This window comes from Pundamilia nyererei, unplaced genomic scaffold, assembly GCF_000239375.1.
Source record: "Pundamilia nyererei isolate P.nyererei 1_Seehausen unplaced genomic scaffold, PunNye1.0 scaffold00061, whole genome shotgun sequence".
Classification (NCBI taxonomy): Eukaryota; Metazoa; Chordata; class Actinopteri; order Cichliformes; family Cichlidae; genus Pundamilia; species Pundamilia nyererei.
This window is the reverse complement of record NW_005187462.1, coordinates 2,385,104-2,399,723: the sequence shown is the minus strand read 5'-3', so window position 1 is coordinate 2,399,723 and position 14,620 is coordinate 2,385,104. Positions and strand designations below refer to the sequence as shown.

At 41.6% G+C, this 14,620-nt stretch overlaps 1 protein-coding gene across 2 annotated transcripts; it reads left to right on the top strand.

Moving 5' to 3' along the window:
- The first annotated feature begins 2,417 nt into the window (after positions 1 to 2,417).
- LOC102200851 (aquaporin-4-like) lies at positions 2,418 to 11,363 on the top strand. 2 transcript variants are annotated; one of them, XM_005734995.1, is made up of 5 exons: positions 2,418 to 2,558; positions 5,793 to 6,240; positions 6,369 to 6,533; positions 7,357 to 7,437; positions 10,971 to 11,363. In XM_005734995.1, the coding sequence occupies exons 1-5, from the start codon at positions 2,524 to 2,526 to the stop codon at positions 11,205 to 11,207; spliced, it is 966 nt and encodes a 321-aa protein (XP_005735052.1). In that variant the 5' UTR covers positions 2,418 to 2,523; the 3' UTR covers positions 11,208 to 11,363. The 2 variants fall into 2 exon arrangements, with proteins under 2 accessions (XP_005735052.1, XP_005735053.1); XM_005734996.2 differs by having other exon boundaries at positions 2,549 to 2,600.
- Positions 11,364 to 14,620: the final 3,257 nt, after the last annotated feature.

Here is a 14,620-nt window from a genome sequence, read left to right as displayed (position 1 = left end):
GCTCAGCTTGTACGGTGGTGCTGATCCATGAAAGGTTTAAAAAGTATATAGTAAAATCTTAAAATAAAAGAAATGGGAATGCACGATAAACCCAGAATTGATCTGCTTGTGTATTTAATACGGGTTTAACATCCACCTGCAGAAAAGAAAGAGCAGCACAGATACCAGTGTGGTCGAACACAGTGACGTTGGTCCTGTTTTCATATACGTTTCTTTATAAGGTTATTCATGCGTTCAAGGGTTTACACAAGCAATAAGCCAAACAGCCAAATGTATTCATTATTGTGCCCAGAGATGGGCAGTAAGGCGTAATCTGATTACTTTTTTCAGGTAACGAGTAATGTAAGGGATTACTATTGCGAAAAAAGTAATTAGATTACTGTTACTTTCCCGTAAGCATGCTGCGTTACTGCATTACTAAACCGTCATACTTTTTTGCGACATACATGGATAACATGGAGTGATGGAGAGAGTACGACCATGCAGCGTTTAAAGCGTGGAAGTAATCACATTACTTTGAGTTTGATTCTGTAAAAAGTGACACAAACATTAGCGTCTGCTGTTCACCCTGCATGGGAAGAAAACTTCTTTCTACAGCGAAAAATTTAACTTCAAATCTGAATCTCACGCTGCCACGGGAACGTGACATCCACAGAGAAACCCCCCACTGACAGGACCGCTGTGGGCAAACCTCCACCCGCCCCACTCCTGCTAAACAGGTGACAATAAGAGCGACAGGACTCAGCGCTGCTTTGAAGTTTTACTTTCATCTATTTGAAAGAGTGTAAACACAAAGCATTATTTTATTTTATATGCTGGAATATGCAGAACATGGCTTTAAATGGTAAATAATGTCTTCAAGTCAAAGACTGTTGCATATATTGTCATTTTTGCTTGATGCAATGTGCATAAAGTTAAAAGATTAAAACTAATAAAACAAGTTTTAAAAAGAGACGTTTCCATTTGATTCAGTGTTACATGGTGGATTATGCAGACAAGTAGAACTGGGCTGAAAGGTCTGTTGCTTTATTACATATTCAGGTTGGGTATCGTGTTTTTAAAAAGTAACTAAGTAACTAATCACTTTTGAAAGTAAGTAATCCGTAAAGTAATGGGATAACTTTTTTTGAGAAGTAATCAGTAATTAGTTGCTGATTACTTTTTTCACGTAACTTGACCAACGCTGGGTTTAGGCCAGACGGCGTTACAACAGAGGATTTGTAACTCTGTAACAGTGCCAGCATCCGGCTGCAAGAACAAACAGAAACAGAAGTAGATGATACTCTTGTCTCTTCTCTGCCACTAAGCACGTTACATAACCCTAGTTTTGGACTGCGGCCCTTTAGCGAGATTTTGTGAGTGTGTTGTTTTTGGTTTTACACATTGTGCCTCTATTGTATATATGACTGATCTTGTGTAATACTTATATAAGAGATAACGTGGCTGTTTGTTTGTGTGTGATGAGGAAAAGGAGGGCTGCTCTGTCAGCTTGCTTGAAGAAGCATAAACAGTAGCAGCTTTGTGTTTCAGCAGTGTGTCAGTATTTATCCAGTAGCAATGACGGAAGGGGGTTTCTCTCACAGATAATAATACTGACAACATGCAGAGCAGACTTGCTGCCGTGCAAGCTGTTGTGTTTAGCAGAAATCTACTGATAACTGTGCAAAATATCAGCTTAGAAAAGCTGGGAGTCTGTACAGAACAGTTTTGTTTTGTTGAGTTTTTATTTAGGATTTGAAGTCGCATTATCAAAATTTGGGTGCTAGAGAGCGCATGATGAGTAATAAGGGATGACTCAGAAGTATGAATAAAATATGTCTGACCTTAGCCATATTTCCTAAATGAAAAATATATGAGCTATGAATTGCTGTTTACCATCTCCAAGCTCTGCCTTCAATCTTCAATTGTTAGCTGCGAGAATATTCTTCATAAAATGTTTAAGTCTTAGTGGATCATTCTCATTGCTTCATGTCAGTGCTTTTTGGTCGGCCTTTCAGGACAAATGGCTTTGAGAATATAAAACTGTAAGTCTGGGCTGGAATCGCATGCTCTGTCTGATCTTTTCTGCTCGTTGTGCACTATAAAACTCACATTAATTGTTCAGTACAGTTCAGTTTTATTTATAAAGTGTCAGTTCACAACAGAAATCATGCAGGTGTCAACCTCAGTAGTACAAGGAGGTGGTGCAAGACCATGTATAGGACCAGTACAGGGCAAAGTCACTAAATCTCCTTATGTCATTTGCCAAATATTTTATTTACATATTTCCTGTAGGACTGTGAATAGTACCTAAGACTCTTGAACATGTAATAAATCTGCATGAGCCCTTCTCTGTACCCCTGTGCCACCCCACAGAAAAATGTTGGAAACGCCCCTGCTCCACAGTCATTTCATTTTCTGCCATTTCTGCCCATCGAGGTCAGACCAGGCCAAGCTAGACCCTAATCACTAACAGACAAACTGTGCTTTCACGCACAGAGCCCCGCTATAAAAGCCAGAAACAGCCGTTCTGCTGGTGGAGTCATGACGGAGAGCGGCGGGGCTCTGGAGCGCCTGAGGTGAGTACACGCGTAAAGACTCACCGGAGCTGCAACAACACGGTAGGAGACGTTTTGTTTGGGCCGACACATTTGGTTTTAGCTTCCAGAACTGATTATAGAGCAAAATGTTATATTGCTGAAAAATATCAATTTCATACTTTCAACTCAGGTTGTTTTAAATTATAGATTCACATTAAGGCCATTAATGGTAATAATATTGTTGGTTGTAGTTTACATCCTTATTTTAATGCTTATTTTGTTTTAATATAAATTCGTTATTCTGGATATTCAATTATTCCCGCTAAGAAAAAAATGAATTATTATCATTATTATTATTTTACTGCTGCTGTTGAGAAGCGATAGAAGGCTTTCATGTCTCTTGTCTTCTGTTTACATTGTATAAATAATGAAGGAGCAACAGTGACAAACTTATAGGAATAAAGGATATTTTAATGGAACAGAAAGGCAAACACCTGCATCATAATCATTTAATCCGCCCTGAGTGTTTGCCTCTCTGTTCCATCTCCAAATAAATAAATAATAATCCTGCAGGGAATCTGGCAAATAAAAACCGGGCTACTGTGGGTCACATTAAAAGCTTAATGGTGCTAAAAACCAAATGTTTTCTAACTTGAGAAATGAAGAATTTATTTGTTTTTGAAGAAAAGGATCACATTTACATGTTAGTGTGAGTCCAACTCAGGACCTTCTTCCTGTGAGGCAAAAGTGCGCGACAGACTTTTGAATGGCCAGCAGGGGGCGTCCTCAGCGGTTGCAAATAGAGTTCCAGTTTTATGGGGCTCATGTTTCTTGCCCCGTGACCTAAACACTTTCCTGATAATTGTATGGGTTTCATGTTCACTTTTAGATTATATTATGTAGACGATATGTTCAATATTAGCAGAAAAAAAGGATTTTCCAGGATCTGCTCATTGGATCAACTTTTTAGTGGATTTCACAGTGAAACTCTGTTTATGGTTTGTATCTGCAGTCGTGTTCATTTTGCACCCAGAACTCATAACCACTGAGGACTGGAACATAGCTGGGCAGGTTTTGCCTTCAGCTCTGCTCCTTACACTGCATCTAAGATCTAACAACCTTTTTAAAACACAGCATGTCTCGTAAATGAAATAAGACCTCTGATTTTACATAAACTCTGATGTCTATTTACATTTTATGTAGTGGGTTAACCTTACTAACTATAGCTGCACACAGCAGTACATCTAAAATGTTTTCTGTACTCGGATTCCACATAAACCTTCAAATGTTTGACAGTAGCACTGTTTTTGTGCACACACTACAAAATCAAAAAGAGGCCCACACAATGATTGCACTGTGTGAAATTCTTGGCTCGGATGGTATCACATTGTTCCCAGATAGATCAAACAGACAAAGAAACCACTGTGATCTACAAACAAATGAGTCTGAGAGTCTTGGTGAAAGACTGATCTGGCCATGTGTGCCAGATCTGTGGCTCTGTCGGTGTTGTTAGTGTACATGCTTAAACATTATTACCAAAAAGCTAGCTTTCAGTCATTTATCGTCTGCAGCAAAGATTGATTTAATGTCAAAGTATGTGGTTCATTAAAATAAATTCATGAACATCTAGGTTGAAACCAATTAGAGTAGCTAATGAGACAGTGGATCTTTGGATCGCTCCCCATGGTTTTTATCTTTTTTAATTATCTGCAGGGTCTGATTGACCCTCCAGAAGAGTCCCTGACCCATCATTTGTCCCGTTACAATTTGTATGCATTAATTTGCAGTTTTTGATCATTTATCATAATGTAATTAAGCACAAATATGGTAGTAAATACATTTTAGTATACAGCAGCATCCTTGTGTGGTCAATTACAAATGCAATCAATCCAAAAGCTCAGATAGAAATTTAAAAGGCATTTGAAAGCTAAAAATAGAAATGAGGGCAGACTGTGCAGAGTGGGCAATTCTCCACACTGGTTCACGCCCTGAAGGGCTCTGTAAGCTCAAAGCCCACTGTGTAATTTTCTCACTGCAACTAATTACAAAAAAACATTAGTTTGTTAATCTGGTATGCACCATTAAAGCACGGGAAGTTGATAAAGCCTATTAAGTGGGATATTCCTTATTAGCTACCTGGAAGCACCATCTCATGATGAGGCCACGAGTCAAAATCTAGTTCATATTAAGTTGTTTAGTAAATATTATTAATGTTGTTTTTGTTAATATGCACCTGGTGCCCTTACCCCATCAGCCAGGGTAGACATTTGTGATTTATTTATTTATTTATTTGGACAAACACTAAAAACATCACACTTTCTCCCCAAGACAAGAACTAACAGACTTAAAACTCCTTTGTCCCACACGCCATCAGACTGTTTAACTCCTCTCTGGAGGGGAGAGAGAGGGGAGAGGGAGGGGAGACAGGAGGACAAAGGAGGGGGGAACAACTAAGCTGTACCTCTTCACCTCACTGTGCAACACCTTTGTAAATAGTCAACGGTGCAATAGACTCCATACTTGAAATGTGCAATTCACTTGTATTTTTATTCCTATTTATTCTATTTATCCCCTTCGTATATTTTATTTATATATGTCTCTGTATTTATATATGTGTGTGTAAATATATATAATATTCTGTAACTCTGTAACTTCTGTCGGTGCTGTGCTTTTGGAAACCGAATTTCCCAGAGGAGCCCACCCGAGGGATTAATAAAGTTTTATCTCATCTTATCTCTTATCTTTCAGAAACTAGAACATCCACATACTTTTTGAGCCATGCTTGACGAGTTAAATCTTGATTAGGCAGGTTAACAGTCTTAATATTACATGAGAAGAAAAGTCGTATAATAGAATAGAATAGAATAGAATAGAATAGAATATAGCATTTCCCTCCTTGTAGATTGCATTGATACTGTATAATGATAGTAATTCTCAGACCCCCTCAGCCTGAATAGTGTGAACTTGTTTATCTGCAGTGAAATAGAAAGTGAGCTTTCCTGTCACACAGTTTACAAAGCAAATTAAAGCTCAGGCCATGGTGCAGAGCAGAGAAAGGTTCGGTCCACAGTGGGTGCAAGCACAGAACCACTCAAGCTCAAAACTAACAAATGAGGTGGCCAACCTGCTCTACTCTCTCTCTCTTTTCAAATGCAGGTGAGCCGCACTCATCGTGACCATTTTGAAACCAACACGTTGTCCATGTGTTATCTCCCCATTAAAAGGCCACAACCCCTCTCACAGCATGTTTCCTGTCTCTACGCTCTCTTCCAGGAGGTGTTGCTTTCCCTGTAAACCACAGTCTCAGTCCTGGCCTCCATCGTGCTTCACTCAAGACAAAGCTATGACTGCCTTTAAGGGCATCTGGACCAAGGAGTTCTGGCGCTGTGTGGCGGCTGAGTTCTCTGCCATGCTGATCTTTGTCCTGCTTGGCCTCGGTTCAACCATCAACTGGGGCACTGAGGATCCCCACCCCCCCGACCTCGTGCTCATCTCTCTCTGCTTTGGCCTGACTATTGCCACCATGGTGCGGTGCTTCGGCCACATTAGCGGGGCTCATATCAATCCAGCGGTCACAGTAGCCATGGTTGTGACCAGGAAGCTGAGCCTGGCTAAAGCAGTCTTCTACCTCCTGGCCCAGTGTGTGGGAGCCACAGTTGGGGCGGCCGTACTGTACGGGATCACCCCAGCCGCTGTTAGGGGTGGGATGGGAGTCACTGAGGTAAGAGCAGAGTGTGTGTCTTTAAATGTGTGACTATGTGTGACAGTTTTATTCTCCACTACCGACCTTTTGCCTGTGAATACATTCATCTGACTACATGCTCACGTGAGTGTGTTTTACTCACACAGGTGAATGACAGCATCTCTGTGGGTACCGCCCTGGTCGTAGAACTCTTCATCACCTTTCAGCTGATCTTCACCATCTTTGCCACCTGTGACCACAAACGTAAAGATCTCAAAGGTTCATCTGCTTTGGCTATCGGCCTTTCTGTTTGTGTTGGGCATCTGTTTGCTGTAAGTACCCAGACACCTGTGCAGTGATTCATCGTGATGTGGGAGAAATTCATTTCATTGTAATCATGAACAGCTTATTATGTGAACATGTTACAGATTACTTTTTCAAAGCTCAGTTCACCGCAGAGTGGATGCGACACATCACCCTTTGGTTCGATGGAAAACCTGAAGCATGCATGCTGTGTTAATTCATAAGTGTTATGTAATGATTCTAAAGCAGAATCGAAACTATTCAAAGAGGAACCAACAGCATAAAGAGGAAGGTCCAGTTTAGTCTCTCACGTTACTGCAGCTGTGATGAAGCCACGAGAGCCAACCTTCAATTATGTGATTAACTGTGTGATTTGTAGTGTAGAGATAGGATTTACATTATTGATGTATGTAATTTAGCTCCAGTGAAAGACTCCAGTGAGCACTGAGCTGTGACTGTTAGTGTGGACAGTGAAAGCACTTTGATTTGCTTGCTTCAGTCCCTCAGTCGGTTAGACGACTGAATGGTTACTGAGTGTTTTCACAAAGTCAGGAGAACAGGATGGAGCCAGATGTGACAACACTTGGTAGATCATCAGTTTAAGAGACAGGTCAGTCCTCCAGCTCACATTAGTCATCGGTGCTTGAATTAAAGGCAGCTGACCTTCTTCTTAAGTTCATGAAAACGTTTCACTGCTTATCCAAGAAGCTGGTGGAGGTCTTTAACCACTGCTTGTGAGAGCTGAAGCATCTTCAGGCTCCTAAAACGAAGCCCAGCTGTCCTTAACTCAAACCTTTAAGGCTTGTTGTTTTGTTTGTGAGGTTCATAGCCTGGTTGTGACTGTTCCCTCAGATTCCCTTCACTGGAGCCAGTATGAACCCTGCTCGGTCCTTCGGCCCAGCGATGGTCACATGGTCCTGGGACAACCACTGGGTAACAACATTTTGATTAATATTCAAAATGCAGAGTGAGTGCACCTTTTGCCATTTTGAAAGTAATTTCAGTCCCAAATATTTTTCAGAAATTATACGTAGTCAGTTAATGTGTGGAAATAGTTATAGGCATAAATTCAATAAGAATCTGCAGTTGCCCTCAGCTTTATGGAGCTTTGTAGGGGGTTTCAGGTCATTAAGAGTCTGGTCCACAATGCTTTGTTTTTATAGCGTGGTTTCCAGCAGCAGGCATGCTGTTTGACACTGTCTGCAAGGCAGCACACGGCAACAACACAGTTGCATTGATTAGTGCTGTTTACAGGAAGTCTTCATAGCAACTGCAACAACAGCTAAACTGCAGACGTCTCCATACAGATACAAATAAATGATGTGTTTACCTGTTACAGTTTGCATCTTTGTATGAGTTACAATGTGTTGTGTTTTTTCCTGTTCTTTAATCGTTCTTCGGCGGTTTAACGGCTTCGAGGTTACAGCTGACAGCAGGCCTTCGCGCTGCTTCCCTTGAAGCTTGTCCTGTGTGTTCAACCTCTGCTAATATTATAGTTTGTTCTTGGTTTGTAAAACATGGCCGTGTTCTAGCAGCAGACCTGTCCGTGTGTGTGATCGCGCACATGCTTCGACACATTCATAACGAAACTGAGAGGCCTTCAGCTGATCGAGGTGATGACGACCTTTGTGTCACTGCTGAACCTGATTGATTATGTTTGGATAAGTGAACATAAGAAAAATAACTGTTTTGTCTGTTGGATTCGTACATCAGAGGCTGCAGTGGCGAATTTCTGTCCCAAGCTTTGAAAAAATAATTCTTCCAGTTCTTAATGTGAGCTGTTCAGATTTATTTCTGACTCGTACATACCAACAGAAAACGATTTGCTGCTGCAGCGCACACTCCCATTGCCGTCCTGGCTCACTCTAACCTGCTACCACACATGCGCTGTAATGCTTTCTTACCCGACACAAACGCGCAGCATTTATTCTCTAACAGCATGTTATACAAAATCAAACATGTCGCATAATAACTGAAACAGTATCAAAAACATTTCTCTATAGATGGGCTCTAACAGAGGTGACGATGCGTCAGATTGTGTTGATATCAAACTCATCTTGCAGCTGACTCTGTTAGTGTTGATGATTTCAACCCTTTTTTGGATGCGATGGGGGATTTTGTACCAATGTGGCCAATGCCAGCTTTTTGTTTGGAAAGTTTTCTCCAACAACAAAGACGAATTCTCTCTGAGCTCTTTTCGACAATAAGCAGAGAAACTGAAACGAGTCTGCGCTGCTGTCCCGACGCCTCGTTAGTATTCTGGGTCTTTGTGTGCTCTTTCAGCTTTGAAGTCGTTTCTTGTTTAGATTTTGATCTTGGAGATTGTTGTAGTCTCTCTCCTTTGTACAGCTTTGATATTCTTTCTGCTTCTCATCATTTTCACACAGCACTGTCTCGTTTCACAGGGAGACACTTTCTCTTTCATTTCCTCTGCCTTCGCACTTTTACCTGTGTACCTGCTGCTGTGGGGCTGGCATCGTGAACATGGCAGTCGCTGGATTGGATGTCACTGCTGTTTTAGTTTTAACTTTGTAACTTAAGACAGTTCGGTGCTTCTGGTGTGGATGAGTCACGTCCCCTCCAGACTTTAAAAGGAGCGATTTTCAAAATTAAGAAACCAAAGAAGGAGATTGTGAAGTATGCGCTACACACAATGTTTCTGTATTTATTTGACAGTTCTGCACAGGTAACAGTCCGGTCCAGCTCTCTCTGCCGTCACTATATAGACAAAGAAAGAAGACCCTGTCATCACACAGTCGCCACCACCTGTGGCTCACCTGCCTCCCGGTCCCGCCCCCTTGAGCTCACTGCACCGCTTCCCCCCTGCAGCTGCGCCAGGCAACACTTAGACTTGGTTTAAAAGTAAAACTTTGTTCTAAAGACATTTTTGGCCTTCATGTGTAAATTTCTCTCGTCTCCAGCTGGTTGCAGCTGCACATCCCTGAGCCTGGCCCTGCCCGAGGAGGCTTCCTGTTAGAAAAGAGCTTTTCCTTCCCACCGTCTGCTCACAGGGGTTATTTGATTTGGGGGGTTTCTCTGTATTATTGTGGGGTCCTTCCCTTACAATATAAAGCACCTTGTTTTTGTGATTTGGTGTTATATAAGTACAATTGAACTGAACTGAATTTCAGAATTTTCTTCTTCAAATATCTCTGCAAACTTCTGACCAAAAGAAATGGGATGTTGGGTTTTCTCAGTGAGACGTGCTTCCCACTGCACCACACTGCCACGCTGGCATGCAGGAACAGTAAGCCAAAAATTCACAGTGTAACAGGACATGATGTGAAAATGTTCTGGATGCAGATGCTGCAGACAGTCTGTACATGTTTGCTCGGAGCTCCAAAACCAGAAGTTTGGAAACGAGTTCATTGTGAAGTCAGAATTTCTCTTAAGTGGTTTATTTGATCTGTTTCCACCTACGTGAAAAACAGGATCTGGGCTGGATTAATTATTGATTGATCATTATATTTCTGTGTCACAGCGCTGCAGGATACATCAGCCAAGCAGCAGGAAAAACATCAATGAGAAGTTATGAATTCTAGCTCTACTTTAACAAGTACAGCCTTTAAATGTCATTTTATCCTCATATTTTAGCCCTTAAGGCCGTTTCTAACATATAACATTGTAAGTAAATGGATATTTGAAGTGTTTTGTTTATGGCACAGCTTTTCATCAGTTTGAATTTATCACAGTAAACACTGCCTGCCAGTCCAGCAGAGATGTGAGTCCGTCACATAACTAGAATGTTTATTGTCATCAGTTCAGATGATGGTGCTCTCAGCTGTTAGCACCACTTTGTCCTTTTTGTCTTTCTGTGTGGATTTGCTTTCTATCTGTATCTTCACTTACATCAGTGGCCTGGTTCAGGCGATAATGGGCTGCCCGACACTTTCCTTAGATGCGGCCTGAGACCATCCACAGTGAGTGTGCAGGAAAACCAAAGTCTCATTACTTATTCTGTTTTTTCCTTTTCTATAACAAATCTCTGCTCCAGTGTTTTTGTTTTGTAAGCTGAGACAGTGATGCAGCAGCACATCATGGCGAGGCACGACACAAAGTTTGATTTTGTTATTAAAATAGAAGAAAAAGCACTTAATGACTGATAAAGTAAGAAGGAAACGTAAAGAGCAGGATTTATCTCATATCTCAGCAACTGTATTTCTGTGAATTTTGTACAAACGTTTAATTTTGTTGATCCTAGGACTTTGTTTCCAACATGATCTTTGATCTCAGCACTTCAGGAGTTAAATATGTGAATTCCTTTTGAACTTTACCTTGAAAATTGGAAATATCCTTCCTTTACTAAAACAAGTTTCTCTCGTAAATGTATTACTTTGATTTGAAAAGTTCTTTGTTGTCTTGGTTTGTGTTGTTTAAAGTCCCCGAGCTCTATTGAAATGAAAGCGCAGACCTTAGTTTGAGCATCCTCGGGATCACCTGTGTGTTCTGTGTTTTCCGTGTGCCAGGTGTACTGGGTGGGTCCGTCAATGGGTGGCACCCTGGCTGCAGCTCTTTATGAATACCTGTTCTGCCCCGACCCAGAGGTGAAGAAACGCGAGACTTTTGTGAAGACGCCCTTCACTGCTGCTAAACAACGCCAGGATTCAGCCACGGCCCAGGAGCCTCTCTTCACTGTCATGGATGTAGAAAGAGCTGAGAGGAGGGAGAGGGAGGTGTCTGGGGAGGTGCTGTCCTCTGTGTGACTAGAAAGAAAAGAAAGCACCAATGCTCCAAATGCTGCCGTCTGCTCCTGTAGACGGGCGCATTAAAACAGTCATGGTTGAAGCAGGAAGACTGAACACTTCACGAGGGGGGGGCTTCTTCTTTTGGCAACCAAAAAGCTTGTTTTTGTTAGTTTAAGTAAATGGCTGCAAGGCTTTCAAAAGAAACGCTGTAAATAAAAAGAAACTGCTGAAAGTGTGTGTTTGTGCTCATGTAATATGGATTTCCAGTTTTCTTTTCAGGGAAGTGTCACATCTGAGGAAAACTAGTGTGGCAGGAAAACTGGGGACGTGAAAGACAAACAGCAACCGTGACGTGACCTTGTCCCACCCTCAGTAACACTCCGGGTAATATGGATGCAATATAACGTCAGTGCTGAGCTCCCTGCAAACAAACACTCTCTGATTCTCTCTCGTCTTCAGTCTGAGTGTCATTGCTGCCGACTTTCTGCCAGAAAACACCGACGCGCTTAAAAGTCAGCGCTCACAGCACGCGCACTCCGGTGTTTTATGATGTCAGCAGCTAACAACACTTGTTAGGGTCCAACATTAAGTTTTCATAACCTCAATCTTAATTTATTCACTGATCTTTCTGTTGTGCTCACAACATCAGGGGGTTGCAGTCTTCTTTTAAAGTGGCATCAAGTTCAACAAAAAAGAAAGACGACGCCCTGTGGAGCCTCCTCGATTTTTCACCAGACAAAAAACTGCATACCACATAAAAACATTTGACCCCTTTGAAAAAGGGAAACAGTGCTTCACCAGCAGAGGTGAAGCGCCGCAGAAGGAGATGTGGCTCATAGTTTATCCAACAATAAACGTATTAATCCCGCTGTAACTGAAACTGGCTTCAGTTCAGCTGGGCCACAGCAGAGGCTGCTGCTGACTTTATGCCTCATATCGCTGTGGACGAGGCCCTGAAGGGTCTCACGGAGAGCATCTTATTACAATCAAAACCATGAAAACTGTCCAAAGATTTGTTTCAACCGCTTCTTCACAAACATGATGAAAACATGCACTTCATGGAATGAGAGGTAGGTGGGAGCCGAGTGCTTTTCAGTACAAGAGGACGATAAATCCTGGTGAAGAAAGTACACCCTCAATTCAAGGACATGTTTCATTTAATCGTCTGTTCCTCGGCAGACCTTAAATGACTTAAACACAACCTCAGTTCAATGACAGCAAATGTGACATTGTGCCACGTCTTTATTTATTTTACAAAAACTAAGTCAAAGTGTAAGAAGACCAGCACACGTCCTGATTCAGTGGCTTTAGAAACTTTTAATTTGAGGTTTTCTTACATGGTTCATTCATGCATTTCTAACTATTCATTCGTTCCACCACGGCCGTGGTTCACAGTTCATGTGAAGTGTTTGAGTCCCTAAACACGGTGCTCTGTGTTACGGACAAATGACTTTGGTCTCACATTGAGGTTTGACAGTTGTGGTTTGCTCAGACTTTTACTGTGCTGCCATGTTTTTAGAGAGAAGAGTCGCTTCACTGTTCACTGTTTTTGTTGTTGTTGTTTTTGGAAATTTCTCCAAGAATGGTGCAGTCTGAATTTTGTGAGAAGAATGAATATTTTCCTCTAATCTTGTCTTTCTCACTATAAGCGATAGATTTCAAATTACTTGCAAAAGGCCATACAACCTTTCCCCGACTGATAGGAAGGAGCGATGGCTTCTCTAAGATAAGTGCTCTTTCCTCCGTGGCACTGAGGTAGCACGAACAACTGAATTCAAACTACCAGAACTTCTGCTTTTACAGGTTTGGTCCCACTTGATAATGAAACTACACAATCAATGTGTAGTTTTAAATATATAATGACAGAGTGAAACATGTCGTGTGTTTTGTTCACCTGAGGTTGTATTTAACTAATTTCAAGACCTGCTAATGATGAGAACCGCTGATGTGAAGCTGTTATGGGGTGATGTGGCCTCTGTCTCTGGTCCCTGTTGGCCCTCGCTGTGGTAAACCACAGTCGTTGCTGGTAAATTCTAGATTTGCTCTAAAATCTTATTTTCTGTCCTGGAGTCTAATGTCTGCAGTCTTGGTTTGGTTGTTTTGTGCTGAATTTGCAGGAGCTGTTCATGACACTGAAACATTCACTGTACCTGTAGTGTAATAATCTATTAAACACTCAAGTCTGGAACATGAGCTGGATCTACTAAGCAGCACTGCTCACCAGCTGACTGGACTGCACGGTGGCCTCATTCCAACTATAAGAAACTGCAAAAACAAACTGTTAGTATCAGAGTTAATATAGCAGTAGAGCCTCTTATGGCCCTGTGACTGCAACACTCATTACAGAGCAGAACAACAAACTGCCAGATCAATGCAAAACTGCGATGTGTGAAGTTTGGCCTTGAGGCTTGAAACAGATTAAGTTTGCATTTAAAATGTGTGAGTTGTTGTGCTGATGGGAGGGAAGCAAATTTAAAAAGATTGTTCTTCTTAACAACTCTGCAATAAATCTCTGACGAACAGTTCAGCACAGAAAGTGCTTTTAATGTATGAATATAATACTGGCCTGCAAAAGATGCTCACCTGGTCACTGCTGTACTGACAGTGTGTTGTTATTGCCACAGCTTTCACAGCAAACAGGTGTACTGTTGCCCTCTGTTGGTAACAACAGCAGCGAGCACTGCTTTACAAGTTTCATTCTCTCGACCAGGATCGTCCCACTGCAGGCATCGAGGGCAGGAGTCCTGCAGGTTCCAGATGTGTCCTTGATCCAACACAGCTGATTTAAATGACTAAATGACCTCCTCAACCTGTGCTGTGGTTCTCCAGAGGCCTGGGAATGAACTGTGTTGACCCAGAGTGAGATCTGAAACCTGCAGGACACCGGCCCTCGAGGCCTGGAGTTCCCCACCCCTGCTCTCGGCTATGAAGTGTAAATGAACACTTGTTGGATGTGTTTTCACTCATGTATTGCTGAATAATATTGCACAAGTGTTGTAGACACTGTGCACCTAAAAATGATTTATAATAAAAATGTATGATATTGAAATCCATGTATTTAAATATTTAAACATTCTTTGCCAAAAACAGAATAAATAACGTATTTGTTGTTCTTATCTGTACCTGATCAAACTGACCAAGTGATGGAATCAATCCTGAAACTGTGTGTTTAGCTTCAAAGAATAAGATGTTGTCAATCACGTCAAAAACAAATCTGTGTTATTTTAAAAGAAACCACCTGCAGGATTTAGAAATCAGGCATTCGGGAACAAATGATCCATCATGTCCACACTGCTTTTATAAACACGATGAAGCTCATGTGCAAGTTCAATGAGGAAGAGTCACTCGTCTGTTTCCCAGGTGTTGGCAGCTAATCTAAGCTTTGCATCACTTCCACTTTCCCACGCTGTCAAGACGATTGTGACTTCTCC

What these genes read in the sequence shown, in the direction of transcription:
- LOC102200851 (XM_005734995.1), top strand. Translation starts at nt 2,524, where the DNA reads ATGACGGAGAGCGGCGGGGCTCTGGAGCGCCTGAG. An exon ending in GTGGGATGGGAGTCACTGAG is followed by an intron (nt 6,241 to 6,368) that starts GTAAGAGCAGAG and finishes TTACTCACACAG; the next exon opens with GTGAATGACAGCATCTCTGT. An exon ending in GGTCCTGGGACAACCACTGG is followed by an intron (nt 7,438 to 10,970) that starts GTAACAACATTT and finishes TCCGTGTGCCAG; the next exon opens with GTGTACTGGGTGGGTCCGTC.